The sequence below is a fragment of the Poecilia mexicana genome, unplaced genomic scaffold (assembly GCF_051168715.1).
Source record: "Poecilia mexicana isolate PSO_F unplaced genomic scaffold, ASM5116871v1 scaffold_10, whole genome shotgun sequence".
In the NCBI taxonomy this organism is placed as follows: domain Eukaryota; kingdom Metazoa; phylum Chordata; class Actinopteri; order Cyprinodontiformes; family Poeciliidae; genus Poecilia; species Poecilia mexicana.
The window spans coordinates 14,135,445-14,150,993 of NW_028263379.1; the positions used below are offsets into that span (position 1 = coordinate 14,135,445).

General features: G+C 37.1%; 1 protein-coding gene across 1 annotated transcript; it reads right to left on the minus strand.

The window, feature by feature from the left end:
• Positions 1 to 9,686: 9,686 nt before the first annotated feature.
• On the minus strand, positions 9,687 to 12,158 carry LOC106918472 (E3 ubiquitin-protein ligase TRIM21-like). The gene is made up of 2 exons (XM_014988291.2): positions 12,065 to 12,158; positions 9,687 to 11,961 (listed from the first exon to the last, which is right to left on the minus strand). Exon 2 carries the CDS (start codon positions 11,957 to 11,959, stop codon positions 10,325 to 10,327), a length of 1,635 nt encoding a protein of 544 aa, XP_014843777.2. The 5' UTR covers positions 11,960 to 11,961; positions 12,065 to 12,158; the 3' UTR covers positions 9,687 to 10,324.
• Between the last annotated feature and the right edge of the window lie 3,391 nt (positions 12,159 to 15,549).

Below are 15,549 nucleotides of genomic sequence, written 5' to 3' on the forward strand. Positions count from 1 at the left end.
CATTTAGTTAATTTACAGACATTAATATTAATAATGTATTCCAGCTGGAGATACATTATTCCCCATCTTGACAGAATTTAGTTTGGATGCTGACACCAATTTTCAGCCGCTGCATTTGTTTTTATTATTCATAATTTCTCATCTTCTGGATGTCTATTTTTAAATTCTTTTTTAAAGGATCTATTGCTCGGGAGGCTCGGCAGTATTTATGTGTCATGTGTTTAATGAATACTTTTGATGGATCATTTTTGGATGTTTTATTTTTAATCAAGATATTTACTTACAAACTTAAAGTGTCAGAAAAAAAGAAATTGTGCTCTTGTCCATGTATGAACTTGACGATGTAAAATCCAAATAAACTCTCAGACTGAGATTTTTGATTACTTTTAAATTATCTATCTAATGCACAGCTTGCTTTACCTCATTGTGGTAAAAACCCAATGCTGTTTTTACACAAAATATTACATTTTTTAACAATGCAGCACAGTACTGACAAATTACCCTCTGCTGTGCAGACAAATAAAGCACAAAAAGCCCTCTGTTTCCTTCCATCCATCTGTCCATCCATCCATCCCTGGATCAATTTGCAGAGGCCGAAACACAGAGAAAGCTTCGGGAAAATGTGTGGGCTGCCAAGAGATTCTCACAGCATGTTTGAATAGCTGTTTTAAGGGCAAAATGGTGTATTTCGCACACTGTGCTATATAATTGCACTATCAAATAACTGTGTTACTTTGTCTTATAAAAATGCTGCATATATCACAAATAAGATTAAATAAATTTTAAATTGGAATTTTATGCTGTGAAACTTGCCTCTGTCTCTTTAAGAAGCTTCTACTCTGACACTCCCTGCCTTCAGCATGTCGTCACACCAGTTCTTAGGAGCACTGGACTGAGAAGTAGTTTGTACAATAAGCTCAGCACCATCAGGTATTTGTTAATTGCTGATCCCACCATGTCTGGTGGAGTTGAGTGGGGAAGGTGCAGGGGAAGGGTTCTTTGTGAGGCGGAAGCTTATACTGCAGCTCCAAAGAGGAGCTTTGGATGAGTAGGTAGTGCTTTGTGAGAACAAGCGTTCAGCTTTGTTACTTCAGCCATGATCTGCATCTTAAGACCATAACAGAGGAATGGAGATGGGGTAGTACAAACTAGAGCCCAGCTACTAGGTTTATCTCTTTCTTTGCCACGACAGAGTGGAGGAATACTCCCATTATTGCTGTCAATGTACAACATCTATTAAACTAATATTTCACCTAATAACATTAATAATAATCATAATCACCAAAGGAAACGTTCCTCTCATTGCGTAAAAATGTTGCTAAACCAGCATGTCTTTTGCTACTTAAGGCCTTCTTGCTACTACTTTTGTTTGGATCTCTCCTGATCGAATGCAATTTAAATGGCTTGCTTGAATAACTGCTGCTGGGAGATAAACTCTTATCCTGTTATTCTGAGAGAGTCTGAAAGAGGTGGCCTTGTTTACTCTTTGCTGGTTTTGATTAACTTTCTGCAGCCTGTGGCTCTGCTTGTCTGGACATTTTGTAAGTCACAAAAAGCTGCTTGATTCCTGCCATTCAAAGCCGCTGACGCCTTTGGCTGCTTTGTCTGTCCTGCCCTAGAATACACATATACAGTTTATGTCCTTCTGTCCCCTTCCATGTCTTTTTAAGTAAGTTAGAGTATGTGGACACATGTGGCCTTTTAGCAGATTGAGAAAGGAGGAGTGAAAAGTTCTTTCAGAGACGGGGAGATGCTACAATCAGCTGGGGCGACAGCAATAATAGTAATACTGGATTTAAACACAGATGTCTTGGGTTTTCAAGGCACATCTAAGAGATTGTTGATGTCTGTTGAACTTTACATTGCCAGGTTCAAGGCTAAAGATTTCATTCCTTCCCCCAAGATTGTTGTCAACAGAAACATCAAAGGCCATATGAAATTCAGTGGAGTAGAAACGAGGTGGGATCCCAGGTGGAAATCTACACATTATCTTTCATTTCCTTTACTAGTGAGAAAATAACAGCGATGACGCTGTGAGTACCACAAAGCTTGTGAGTAAATTTAAGAGGTTGATGTCGATAGACAACTGTAACTGATTGCTGTTCACAGCCAACTAGTTAAAAGTCTTCAGGTTTTCATGTACAGTACGAATAGTGCAATGATCAGTTTTGGAGACGAGAGCAAAAGGCATAAAATATTGGCCAAAATCTTATGAGTTTAACAATGTGACAGTTTGCACAAAACAGTAGTTTCTGTCAAAGTCAAAATGTCCAAATAACATTATGAATAGAAAAATGATATACTGGATAAACTTTACTGGACAAAAAGGAAAACAAAACAAAACAAAAAACAAAAAAAAAAACAAGTAAATGGATACATTTCCTTTTCAACAACAATGCAGTTGCTGTATATATCAAACATGCCTTAAAAATAAATGACTTTGGGATTTAATGCTTTGAAATCGGGCCTCTGTCTCTGACACTGCCTTCAGCACATCATCACAACAATGTTTCTCCATTACAGGATAACAAAACCTTCACTCACTTTCCTTCATTGTTGCCTTTTATAAAGGCTACCATAGGTCTGTGTGTTCGGTCATTTATCTCATTGTGTTTAAAAAAGACGCTCTATTCTTTGTATGACGAGTGTGTTTTCTGAGTAGAGCCATTGTTACTCTGAATACTAAGAGCTCAAACCACACATTATGAGTGGGGCAAATTTCTCCTGATAATATAGCTCATAATTCTGTTATTCAGCTCGGCAACCCTGACCTCTACAGATAAAGAGTCTCCCGAACCGAATCTACTTTAACTCTGCTTATAGAAGCGGCTCTACTCTTTGTTATGTTTACCGCTATGTGTGCAACCTGCCAAAATCTGGCACCTTTCAAGAGCTGAAAAAGAAAGCAAGGTCATTCTTTTTAATCCTGAGAAAAGGTTTAAGTCTTGAAAGATACAAGTCAACTTTCATATTTAATGTATTCAAGAGCAGTTTATCGTATGTTGAGCCAAACATGTTCCCAATACTAACTCTTCCACCCTATGTGGGTCAACTTGTTTTTCTTTTTCATTCAGCTGGATTGCCTGAATTTTATGCTACAGAGGCAGAACTTGCTTGAAAGCTACTTTTTATGTGCGAGAATAAGGAAAAACCAATTTCTCAACAAAAGAATGAAAATGGTGAGAGATATTATTAGTACTAATTGCATCAAATAACAATTTCCAAAAAGAATTAGCAAAAATAGCGTTAGTTAACACAAATTAAACAAAAATCTGGAACAATTCCTCCCACACGGATCTCATAAAATACTGCCATTACATAAAAACAGTTTTAACAAATATATTGAAAAAAATATATAACTTCTTATCAATGTTACATACTGCAGCTTCAAGCAAAGATTTAATTAAAGCTACAATACCAGCCTACTGTGCCTCTGTTTACAAAGGACAGATTAATCATCTAAAATGGGTGCAGTAATCAAAGGGAACACTTCCTTAAATAATTTGGATGGGAGAGGATCCAACATGCAAACTGAAGGTTTGGAAGAAGCTAATAATTTTCATAACTCAGAAAGCTTGACTGACTCAAAACTGTCCAACACACATCATGTTCTGAAGTTCACTAACTGGGGCTTGAGTAATCACATTTGATCTTATTTTTCATAGAATCAATATTATTTATGAAGAATCCCATAAAGCCATTTCCAGTCAGAGTTGGAGGAATTAATGACTCAGAGTAATGAGTCAAAGAAAAGAGAAAAAAACTAGCATTATTCTTATTCTACCCTGTTTATGATGACGAATATGATGTTCTAGCTTGGCGAAGTCTTTTAAAACAGCAATAGACTATTTTTCTAAATTAAGCAGGACTCCTTCAGATGAGGAGAATGCCATTTTCTTTCAAATTTCCTGGTTTTCTGGTTTTAAGTATATGGCTCTGAATTACACCAAGGAGCCAACCTCGATAATTACCTTCTATTTTAAGGGGCAACATTGTCTAATGCCACACACAGTGAGAAAGTAATGCTATGACCAAGAACACCAATTTAAGAAGTGCTAGAGAGAGAAGAGACTTCATCCCTCTGCTGTTTTTCTGAAATTCTGAGAAAATTAAGCATGACAAGATTTTTTTCTTATTAAGACAGTATTGTCAGATAGATATATAGATAGATTACTAGGTTAAGGATGTTAAAGCATGGTCTGTGTTGTGCAACAGGAAGTCTGATTTAGCTATTGATAACTAAAAATAGTTACTTATTAGGGCAATTATTCATAGAGCTAGTCATTTCGGTCAAAATTATCAATTTGGGGCACCACCTGATGTTCATGAAAATGATAGTCAAAGAATTATTCATCAGTCTCAGTTCTTGTTAATAAAAACCTGCCTGACCAGGCTTAGGTTTTAAAACAAAATATTAAGGTACTCCAGCACTACACATATATGGAATAAACCCAGACGATTTCTGCCTAATGCCCTGCAGTTTACAGCAACAGCAAGCACAATTCAGCCTTACAGTTAAAATACTTTAATCAACAAACTCAATATGCTATAAATGCTTGACTAAGTACTAAGAAAAAGATAAACTGATCAAACGATACACTCCTAAAAAACAACCCCAGTAAAGATATAGAAATAAACCAATAAATGATGCAGTGATTTCACAGTTTAGTTTGACTTCTCGAGTTTGAGAAACCAGGAGGAAACTGGAAATGAGGCCAATTGTTTTAACTAGCAACACCAGAAATATGTGATGAATAAAAATGTGAAATAGCCCATTGAATGGCTCTCACTGCCACATCGACAAACAGGAATACTGACATGAACTACATCAAAACTTGAAACAAGATCCTGCAGGACTACAGTTCATCACATGATCTGCAGTTTCAGAACCGAATTTGAACATTTCACACTGTGCAGGCTCAGCCTTGTGGAGTCTTCAGAGAATCCTCTGTCTTACATCACAGCAGAATATTTCAAATTAAAATAAAGGAGAATTGTGTCGGAACATTTTCACAATATGGAAGAGACTTATTCTATTTTGTTTTAATTTACTGAATTTAACACAATATCAAAGAGAAAATTTGCTCTAGACATATTTGTAATTTTATATTTAAGAAAAAAAAAAGTCAACAAACCTTCTTGCTTTGATGCTCAAACCTGAGCTCAGCTGCATCTGATTTCCACTAATGAGCTCAGAGATGTTTCTGGAACTAGACTGGAGTCCACCTGTGGTAAATGTGGTTGACTAAGCATGAGTTGGAATGGACCACACTGATTCGTTAATTCAAGGGTGCCCGAGTCCAGTCCTAAGAGGCTCCATCCTGTGTCCCAGGATGGAGACACAGGATGATTCAGATGTGTCTCCAACACATCTGAATCAAATGAATGGGGGACTCTAGCCATCTGATTTGGGTGTGTTGGCGATGGGATGAAGGGTAGACCAGTCTGCAAATGCAGGATATTTACAACTGAAATGTTAATATTTTTCAGGAAGTGAAATATATTATATACATTAATTACACACAGACTGATATTTTCAAAACCTTTATTCCTGTGAATTATGGTGATTTTTCCAATTAAAGCCAATGAAAACATGACAGTTTAGATTGAAATATTGCATCAGCCCAACAAAAATAAAGTTTTCTACATAGATGCGGGTTTAGTGTGTTCAATACCTGCTTAGATATTTTTGCTTTCCAAAGATAACTTTAGTCTGGAAATAAGCCTCATTGGAGCATGTATAATAATTTACTGAATAGACTTGTACACCCCTGACATAAGGTACATTTTTTGAAACTGGCTTCTGGGTTTTTTTGTGCAAATGTATGGAATAATATTTCAAATGTAGGAAAAGCAAAAGGTGCCTTTTAATAATAATTAAATAAATAATAAATTAAAAGGTTTTTTTTTTTCTTCCTTGCAATTATATGCATATATACAGTGTTTTTACAAAAGAGGAAAATCTCATACACTTTGCTGTTTTTGTTTTAAGGAGCGTTTTTTTTTTTTTTTTTTTTTTTTCTGGTACAGTGCAAATTACAGAGAATAAAAAGTGTTCCTCTATAATGGTTGTTTTCCAGATTACAGGGAACATATCGCAATCATCTGATTCAGGTGCAGCTTTCATTTTGTCACACACTGATAAGACAAAGAGGCTCTTTGAGATGGATAACATCATATTCTTTCCAGCGTTTACCCTTTTCTCTTTGTAGTTTAAATGCCATTAAATGTTGCCTTTTTCATGGCTCACAGATTTTTTTTTCTAAAAATACAAGCTTTTTGAATCAGATGCCATCTGTGGAAGCAAAATACTGAGGAAAAAACTACAAAACGTCACAGCAGTGTCATTTGCTAAATGACTGGTGGTAAATCTTGAGCTGCAGTACAGTGACACTGCAGTTCTAGTTCTCAACTTACAGAAAAGAAGTTAGCAGCAGTGCCCAGTCCCCAACACACACACACGCACGCACGCACGCACGCACGCACGCACGCACGCACCTTTTAACATGTTGCTTGTTATTTATTGTCCTCAGGAGAAGTTTTCTGCAGCACCATCTATACTCTGGGTTTTCGCCAAACCACAAGCAGACAGCTGGAAATAAGTCTGTTTTGTGTATTATGGCTTATCAGGAGAAAAACGTGTGTGCGTGTAGGTGTGCGTGTGCGTGTGTGTGTGTGTGTGTGGTCTGCTCAGATTAAAGCCTGTCAGAAAGCCTTAAGATCAAAGCTTTTGTGGAGCCCAAATCTTATCTGTCACTGGGAAAGCCGCACAGTTTGTCTCTTCCATCTCAGAGATAGAAAGCAAAGTCACTCAGCCATTGTTTTTCACTCCATCAGTTTGTAAAGTTAAAAACACTCTGATTAGACTGTGAATGTGCCAATAATGCTGCAAGTGCACCACTGACATGTTGACACCTCTTTTTACCTTTAAGATAAGATTAATCATAGATTCATTTGAACTGGCTTTTAGGTTCCCTCTATGTTTTAAAATGTCTTGTTTATGGTAATATTACATGTTTTTACACGTCCATTTGGGTCTCAACTGCCTCCAAATTCATCCCAAGTACCAAAAAGAAAACGCCCGGTCCTTTTTTGGCAAAAAGTTCCTTTTTATATATTGTTTATTTTCTTTTAACACCAAGGGTGTCACTCCTATGTTCTAGACTAACAATGGCTACTAAATGTCTCGAAAATAATATAAATATTGTTTGTATAATCGTAAAGTTTGTGGTAAAATAATTTTCTATGAGTACAGGTAAGGCTTTAATTTTGCTTTTTAGTGTGATTCACTAAAGAGGTACATTTGCAGCTTTTCAGCTTCATGCATATAAATTGTTTTATTAGAAACTTGATTTACTTCTGCTTAGTTTGCCAATGTATTACATTTTATGTAGAGATAATGCATATAAAACAATTAAGAAAAATTCTAACTTAATCTCTCTAGTATTTTATTATTGACTTTTTTGTCGTTTCATTTTTTTTCAAAATTAAATAGTTGCTAAGTATTTCAGTCTCGTTTACTACTGCTGTTAAATTTTTGTCTATTTTTACTTGCCTACTAAACACACATTTGTTCTGGAAGCAATTGCTGTTGAAGAGCCTCTTTAATAAATAATATCATAGCTACAGAGGTCAAACATTGCTTAACTCCAGTGTCTTGGAGAAATATATCAGCCCTGTGCTTTCACATTAGTTACAAGTTCCTGCACTGTATTTAGTGCATAAATGTGAGGCACTTGTTTAACACAGCTCCAGCCTGGAGGTTAAAATTAGCTCCAGTAACAAGTGAATTCACCAGAGAATTGTTTCATCAGGCTAATGACTATGGCCCAGTAATGGCAGATCAATGATTAGAGATGATTAGTTTTTTGGGGTTTTTTTTTTCCCTGGCTATGAATGGAGTCTGTCAGAGTTGTTGCTGCTTGCTAATTTGAAGTCATTCCCTGGAGGAGAACAGCTGGAGCTGGAGGATTTACTGGTGGAGAAGGTTGGATTCTGTCGGGCCTCGGGTCATCTTCAGCCTGAGTCAGGTCCTTTGGCTCGCCAAGTCTCTCTGATGGAGCCCTGAATCATTAGCAGCTACGCGGATTCATTCTTGTTAAGGGATTCTAATGGATAGATTTGTCTCATTACATTTGGCATCTCATTAGATGCACATACTGCTGGACAAAAGGTACGCGCACCTGCAGAAACACATCTACACACACAATACACTGCTTCTCACCATGCCATTCATCAAGACAGTGTAATGACCCAGATCAATGCAGCCACAGTGGGTACCTATGAATAAGCTTTTCACGGTAAGACTGAATGCTAGTTAAACTTGTTTATGAAGCCCTGCATTACAAAGTAACACCAAGAGTTATTGTTTAATTAACACTGATAAATCTGTCACAAGAAGCACGGTGAAAAAGTCATTAAAAACATGTTGGCTGGATAAACTATTTGGCACATCATTTCTCATTCCTAAAATTAGATATTCTTTGTACTTTATACTCTGTACCTGTCTATGGAGGGATAATTTATCTGTGTAAATATAGATGTTTCGAAAGTAAATTTTTAGACTCAAAGGAGAGAGTCTGCGGCTCAAGTGAAATGGAGAATCTGTTGAAAACAAATAAATTGAGATGATTTTAACTAATCATAATTTTAAAAAGAAGAAATAGAAATTTAGAATTTTTTTTCTTATGTATTCATTATTGAGTATACAAACACGCAACTTCATCTATGTTTATATTATGTTCTTTGATTTGGAACAACTTTTGAAGTGATTGACTTATCACCTTAATTTCAAGATCTACTAAACATGGAAACCACTTTCCATTACAGAAGTTGAATTCTCATTACTTGGTTCCACGTATTGGAATTGTTCACTAAGACATTTTTTTAAACCAGCATCACAAATTCCAAATTGCATTTTTTTTCAAATAACATTTTTTGATCTATGGTATCAAATTTCTTTTTCAGAGCAGCTTATTATTCCTTAAGTCAACGTTTTCGTCTTCGTTTTTTTCTGAAGTGTATTTAATGTTTTGGCAGAAGAGTCGTGTAGAGGAAGTTCCTCTGTTTAAGTACAGACGCCTTCAGAGATTCTATTCAGTCCATTTCAAAAGACCGCTGAGGTCCAGAACCCGCAGGAACCAGCAGGCTGGCTCCTCACCTCACCTGCAGTCGTCTTGTGCTTTACTGGAGATCGCCTGAAGACTCCAGTCAATCACTAACCTGCCAGGCCTTCAGTTATTTTTCCACCTGGCTGTTCGCCCAAGATCAGCATCTTCTGAGTGCTTGACCCGCCAGAGCTGGTCCACTTGCCCGGACTATTCCTGTACTGCAGGGGGTGCATTTACTTGGACCTTAGAGCTTTAAAACTCTGCACCTTTCAAAAGATTTGTGAAAATAGAGTTTGTAGATAAAAGAATCTTCAAACTTGTTCTACATTGGTTTCCTCCACAGTTTGCAAAACTGTTTCCTGGAGTTATTTACTCTTCACTCCAGATATGAACAGAATCACATTAAATGACAAATAAGTGCTGTTTTTATACTGCACGTTTTTGTCTGTGCTATCGTACGTACTGATGACTGCAGTTATAATTTAATGCTTTCTAACCTATTTAAAAAATAATCTAATCTGTATCTCCCAGAGTGCTGATACTTTCAGCCTTTAAGCAAACAAATTACACAAAACATGAAATACAACATTTATTAAAAGACAGCTTAAAAACACATTGTTTGCTCACATGTCAGTGGTTTGTCATCCAGAAGTGCTCCTTTTAATTACCCAGTATTGTCCTTTTGTTGTAGCTATTGCATGCACAGGTAACACTTTTTAAAAACATAATTTAAAAACTAAAACACTGAACCAAAGACCAACAAAAACAGAGTGAATGTTTGAACCTGATAAATAGATTTCAGAAGATATTACTCATCAGAAAATCTGAACATGATGGAGGAATCGAATTAAAGATTATTTTTCTTTGATTGTATTTGTGCTGGTGCTACAGTAAAACACTCATTGAATGCACATCAGTCACAGCTTGCACAAGTGGTTAAAACTGTAACATACTAACAAGGCTTTGCTGAACATTACAGTTAAAATGTAAAGTTTTATAGTTTACATGTTTGACAGGAGAACAAGTTTAGCTTACACAAATCCCATTTCTCTTCTTCACCCTGCGGAGTGCATATCCGCAGGGTGAAGAACTCAGTTTGAGAGACTGACATCCAACAATACCATTCAAACTGCCACTGATGGATTAGTGTGGTGAAAATTGGGTTGTGCTATTGTAGTTTGTTACAATGCTTGTCCAGGAACTTCAACAGTCTCTCAGTGGTTGGTTGTTACAGGAGTGATGATCAAGGCAGCTGAATTTTTTCCTCCCTCATTGATGCAGGGACTGAAGAAAGGGAAGAGCTTCGTGGTGAAGCTGTTTCCCGTAAAGGAGAAGATGATTGCCCTTGCGTCCACATCGTAAAAGGAAACTTGTCCTTCCTCATAGTCTACAAAAACTCCAACCTTTTCAGGTATCTGCCTCACTGGCAGGTTTACAGCAGGGCCAGCGTTGGCTGTGAACTCATTTCCATTTCTAAGCCAGATGGTCCAGTATCCATTCTTCGGACTCAGTCTGATATCCCCCTTCCGGTTGATAGACTCACTCACCACTCCCAAATCCCACTGAGGTTTGCCTTTCACCTGTACCTCATAGTAAAACTTTCCAGAGGAGAAACCTTCTTTTGCCAGAACATTGAGGACCTTTTGAAACCTCTCTGGTTTGTTGTCGGCATTCCTTTTCTGGTATCCAGTGGCAACTTGCTTCCCATCAGCTGAAATATTCAATAAAGGGTGTGCTGTGTCAGGATCGAATGTCACATCTACAGCATACCGCTGCTTCTCTCTAAAAGTTGGATCGCACAGTGTATTTATTTTACTTTTGACCGATCTCTGCAGCTCATCCATGGCGTCTTGTATTGCAAACTCGGCAGTGTTAAGTTTCAGATCGGCCCAGTCCTTTACCTGGGGTGAAGATACTGTAAAAGAAAGGGCATTCTCGAGAAATGTGAAGTCATCATCTGTGAGAGAAGTTTTATCAAGTTGTTCTTTTTTCTCTTTTATTTGCAAAATTTCTGCATCCAGTTCCGTAGTGAAATCGATCCCCTCTTTCTCAATCTGTTGCAGCTTTGTATTGATTACCTCAGTCAGCTCAATTTGGCTTCTCTGAATGTAATCGACAACAGCAGCCATCACATGGTTTTTGTATGACAGTGCTTGTTCTGCATTTTTCCTGACCCCGTCCAACGAGGATCGAATGTCAAGACTCATCTGCTGACGTGTCTCGATCAATTGATCAGTGCTTTCCTTGTCTTTCCCCAGCTTAGTTTTTCTTATTTTTGCCTCCTCTTCTAAAGTCACCACTGTGTGCGTTCTATGGTCTTTGACTTTGCAGGACAAACAGAGAAACATTTGATCTCCCCTGCAAAAGAACTCAAAAGGTTCGCCGTGTGTCTTGCATAACCTGTTCTGCAGGTCATTGACTGGCTGGATTAGCTTGTGTCTCTGTAAGTTGGGTAATGTTTGATGAGGCTGCAGGTGTGTTTTGCAGAATGACATAAAACATACTAAACAAGACTTCACAGCAGCGGACATGGGGTCTGTGCACAGATTGCACAGCACTTTCCCAACCGGTGCTTCTTGAAGGGGTGAAGACGACTTCCTTCTCACTGCGTTTTTGAATCTTTCCGCCATATCAGCAATGAAAATATTCACCCGGAGCATTGGCTTTGAGAGATATGTCTCTTTGCACAGCGGGCATTCAAAGAGACGACTAACTGTTTCCCAGTGTTTTGTGATGCAATCTTGACAAAAAGTGTGTCCACAAGGAATTGATACAGGTTTCGTGAACACATCCAGGCAGATAGAGCAAGAAAAATTATCATCAGTCATTAGACTTGTGGCAGAAGCCATTTCTAGAAGAAAGAAAGAGAGAATTAATTTTTATAACGTAAAATCTATTTTCATCTAAGTTCACATATAAAACTCCACAATAAACTTGTGAAACAGAAACATTACCTGATGTATAAAGACTTCAGTGAAACTTTTAAGAGAAGCTTAAACTTATCCCTGTCTTTCTTTTTCTTTCTGTTTCACTTTGGTCATGTGATCTGACTTCCTCATCGCTTTGAAAACAGTTAACCCTTAACAGGCACACAGCCAGCAGCTTTATTCCCCCTCTACTTTTCATTTTCAGCTGAGCGTGGTCACAAAGGAAAAAAAAATGTTGCATATCTATATATCAAAAGCCTGCATCTAAAGTGATTTTTTTTTTTTTATTTAGTTGTGCATAATTCATGTTCCTCTTTGATGGTGTATTTCTGTCTGAAACTCCTTTCATGTACAGTTTCAGCTGCCAGTGGATTCAAAGTTGTAAAACAGGAAAATGAAAAATTCACAACTTTTACATGACAAGTGAATTGTGGGAATCGGCACACAAAGCTGTGCAGTCAACATCATCCTTTTGTTCCACAGGGAAACAAAGGCTTTTAATATTCCTGTGTCTATGAGGAAAAAGGTTTGAACATTTAGCAGGGGACTATTTTTGTGTATTTCTGAATGGAAGTGATTTTGCTAATTCAATTCAAAATATTAATCTCCTTTACTATTACAGATTTTATACACACAATGATTTTTTTTTCCACATTTCTGAGAACTATAAATAAAACCAAAGAAATCAATGTTATGATCTAAGTCCAGCCTTCAAGAACAATAATCCTGCATGTTTACATGCAGACCTTCTCCAGCTCAACTTATAGGAAGTTTCTGAATTCTCTTTGAACAGCATTGTGAACAATATCGTGTTATTTAGAGATGTCAAAGTTAATACCCCTCTGAACTTTCCCTCATTTGCTGATGTAGCAATCACAATTTTCACTGTTTTTGGATAAGATGTTATGTTATTGATCAGCACAAGTTAAGAATGTTTGTTGCAGTGCAAAGTAATGACTCCCAGGAGCTGAATGAACAACACCCTTTGTAGATCTTTACTGGCAAAAACTGTTCCATTTCACAGATATGCACTGTGTTGTGTTGGTCTGTCATAAAATCCCAATAAAACACCTTGATTTATGTGGTTGTCAAGTGAGAAAATGTGATAAAGTTCAAAGAGTATTGCACTTTGGCGAGGCACTGTAGGTGAAATGATGATAGAAAGCTTGTCAGTCAAAGAAAAAAGGAGCACAACAGAAGCTCCATGCACAGGAGGTGTGATATTGTGAGACGTCAGGGCAGCTCTGTTCGGCTCCAACCAGGTGGGTCTATTCAACAGAAAGTCTGGGGCAGGGTTTTAATCCCAGTCTACTCCTACTCACCAGAGTGTCTCGGCTCTAATTAAATATTTAAAAGAAATTTGGGTGAGATAGGGATTCCACCGCCATGCCCCCCAAATCCCACAACCCACTCTTTCTCCTCCTCTTTATGAGCCAATGAAAGGCTCATCAAAAGATGAGAAGGAATCACTCCTCACACCTCCCATGTTTTCTCTTCTGACTCCCTCCGTCCCTCATCGACCACTGCTTTCTTGCTCCCTCTATCCCTGTTCAGCAGACTCTAACCTTGGATGCATGAATTAGAGATTTGAGCTGTTCGTAATGCTTGAGGACATAGTGTGCACTCTATTACTGACGACTCTTGCTGGCTGTCTGCTCATGTTTAACCTGTACAAATCCAGTGTCAGCTTGGTTTGTGCAGCTGGTCCAAACATCTGGAACTGCATAACAGGATGCTGAAAAAACAGCACTACAGGCTAAACTGTGTACATATAGGATATTTAAATTAACAAAAGCCCATATAATGGTGAATGGCATTTCTTTTTATATATTGATTAAAAAGATTCTACTGAGTTAATATCTCTATGATTTTTACACATAGATACTAGGGTGTTTCTAAACTGTTTGTTAAAGGATATTTTAAAATGAGTTCTGATATTTGTGCCTTTTATATTTATACTTCTATATTAAACCTGCAAAGCAAGCAAGACTGACTGACTATCAAATTTGGATAACATCCTTTCTTTGGGTTGGATTTGTTTCTTGCAATTTTATGTAGGTTTGAGACACTGATTATTATAATTACACTCATGGAAAATGCTAAAGTTTGAGTCTGTCAGTGCAGCCAACAACTCTTGGAACAGGAAAATATAATGTCATGTTTGGAGAAAATCAAATACAGCAAATAAATACTTTTTTCTTCTTCTTTACATTGGATATCAGTATGTATCATTTTGTTCAGTTGTGTCTGTATTAAATATTACAAAAAAATAATTATGTTTGCTTTTGAACATAACAAATTAATAGAATTAGGCAAGTATAAGGCTTCTCTTGAAAATACTAAATGCAAAGGGATTTAACATATTTGCCAAGATAAGCTAATATATGAGGTGTAAGCCACAGCCAAAGGAGAATTTTCTCCCTTTGCTTTTTGATTTCCAGAACTTTTAGTTTCTGATTTTCCATCTTGATAAAACACCTGTGTAACAATGAACACCTTGTAAGAACAGCCATATCTGTCAGGGTACTCTGATTAAAAGTTGTTTTTTATTTTTGTTAAAAATAAAGCTTTTAGGATTAGAAAGAGGCTCTGTGGAAACGAGTAGTTTTTTTATTTTATTTATTTTTTATTAAGATTGTCAAGAAAAAGTAGAAACACGGAAAGCCAGTTACATCTTCGACTCATTTTATGCTACATTTTCCTCTTAACTTGGCAGACTGCAACTGAGTTAAAAAAAATATGTCAGGGATAAAGTCACATGGGAGAAAGGATTAATCTGGGACATTTGAACCACAATAGAAAACTGAATTCTCACCTTCTCAGCTGTGCAGGAAAAGCCAGCTGGAGTAAAATTGTATTCTCTGGGGAATAGTTTTAATAAGTTAAACTGTGAAAATTTCCCTTAATTCTATCCAGGCAACTCTCCAGCATTAATATCCAGCCAGACATTTTCTAAAACCTTAAGTAATGCCTGGAGATCTAAAAGATCAGACAGATTTTGTGCAAATGTAAAGGCTGCTATAGGCTATTTTATCTTGCTTCTCATTCATTAAAAGTCTAGTGACTGCTGCATTGACACCACTTTCTGAGATAGCCTCAAAACAACACAAGAGATTGTTTCTCCGGGCTTCTGCAAGTGTTGAATTATTCATTTCCCCCATTTGTGAGTCTCAATATATGTGACTGAGAATTTGACAACTGAATGTTTGCAGATTCATTCACATAGGTAGTTTTTGATGTCTCCCATTTATAAGGACTCCCCAGGGTCCGCTGTCTGTAAATCTAACAGATACGGGTTACCAGCCCTAAACTTCACTTCATGCTGTCCAGCATGTTTTAGATATATGTCACTGCTCCAACACACATGATGCAAATTAATGAATTACTTTCTCAGCATGTCAGTAAGATCAGCAAAAGTCTGCTAATGACCCGGCAATTTAAATCAGCAGGGCTACATTTACAGGATAGAGAGCTGTGATTATCCAATTAAGATTTTTATCTTTTACTTCACT

Coding starts and splice junctions, on each gene's coding strand:
- LOC106918472 (XM_014988291.2), bottom strand. CDS start 11,959: ATGGCTTCTGCCACAAGTCTAATGACTGATGATAATTTTTCTTGCTCT.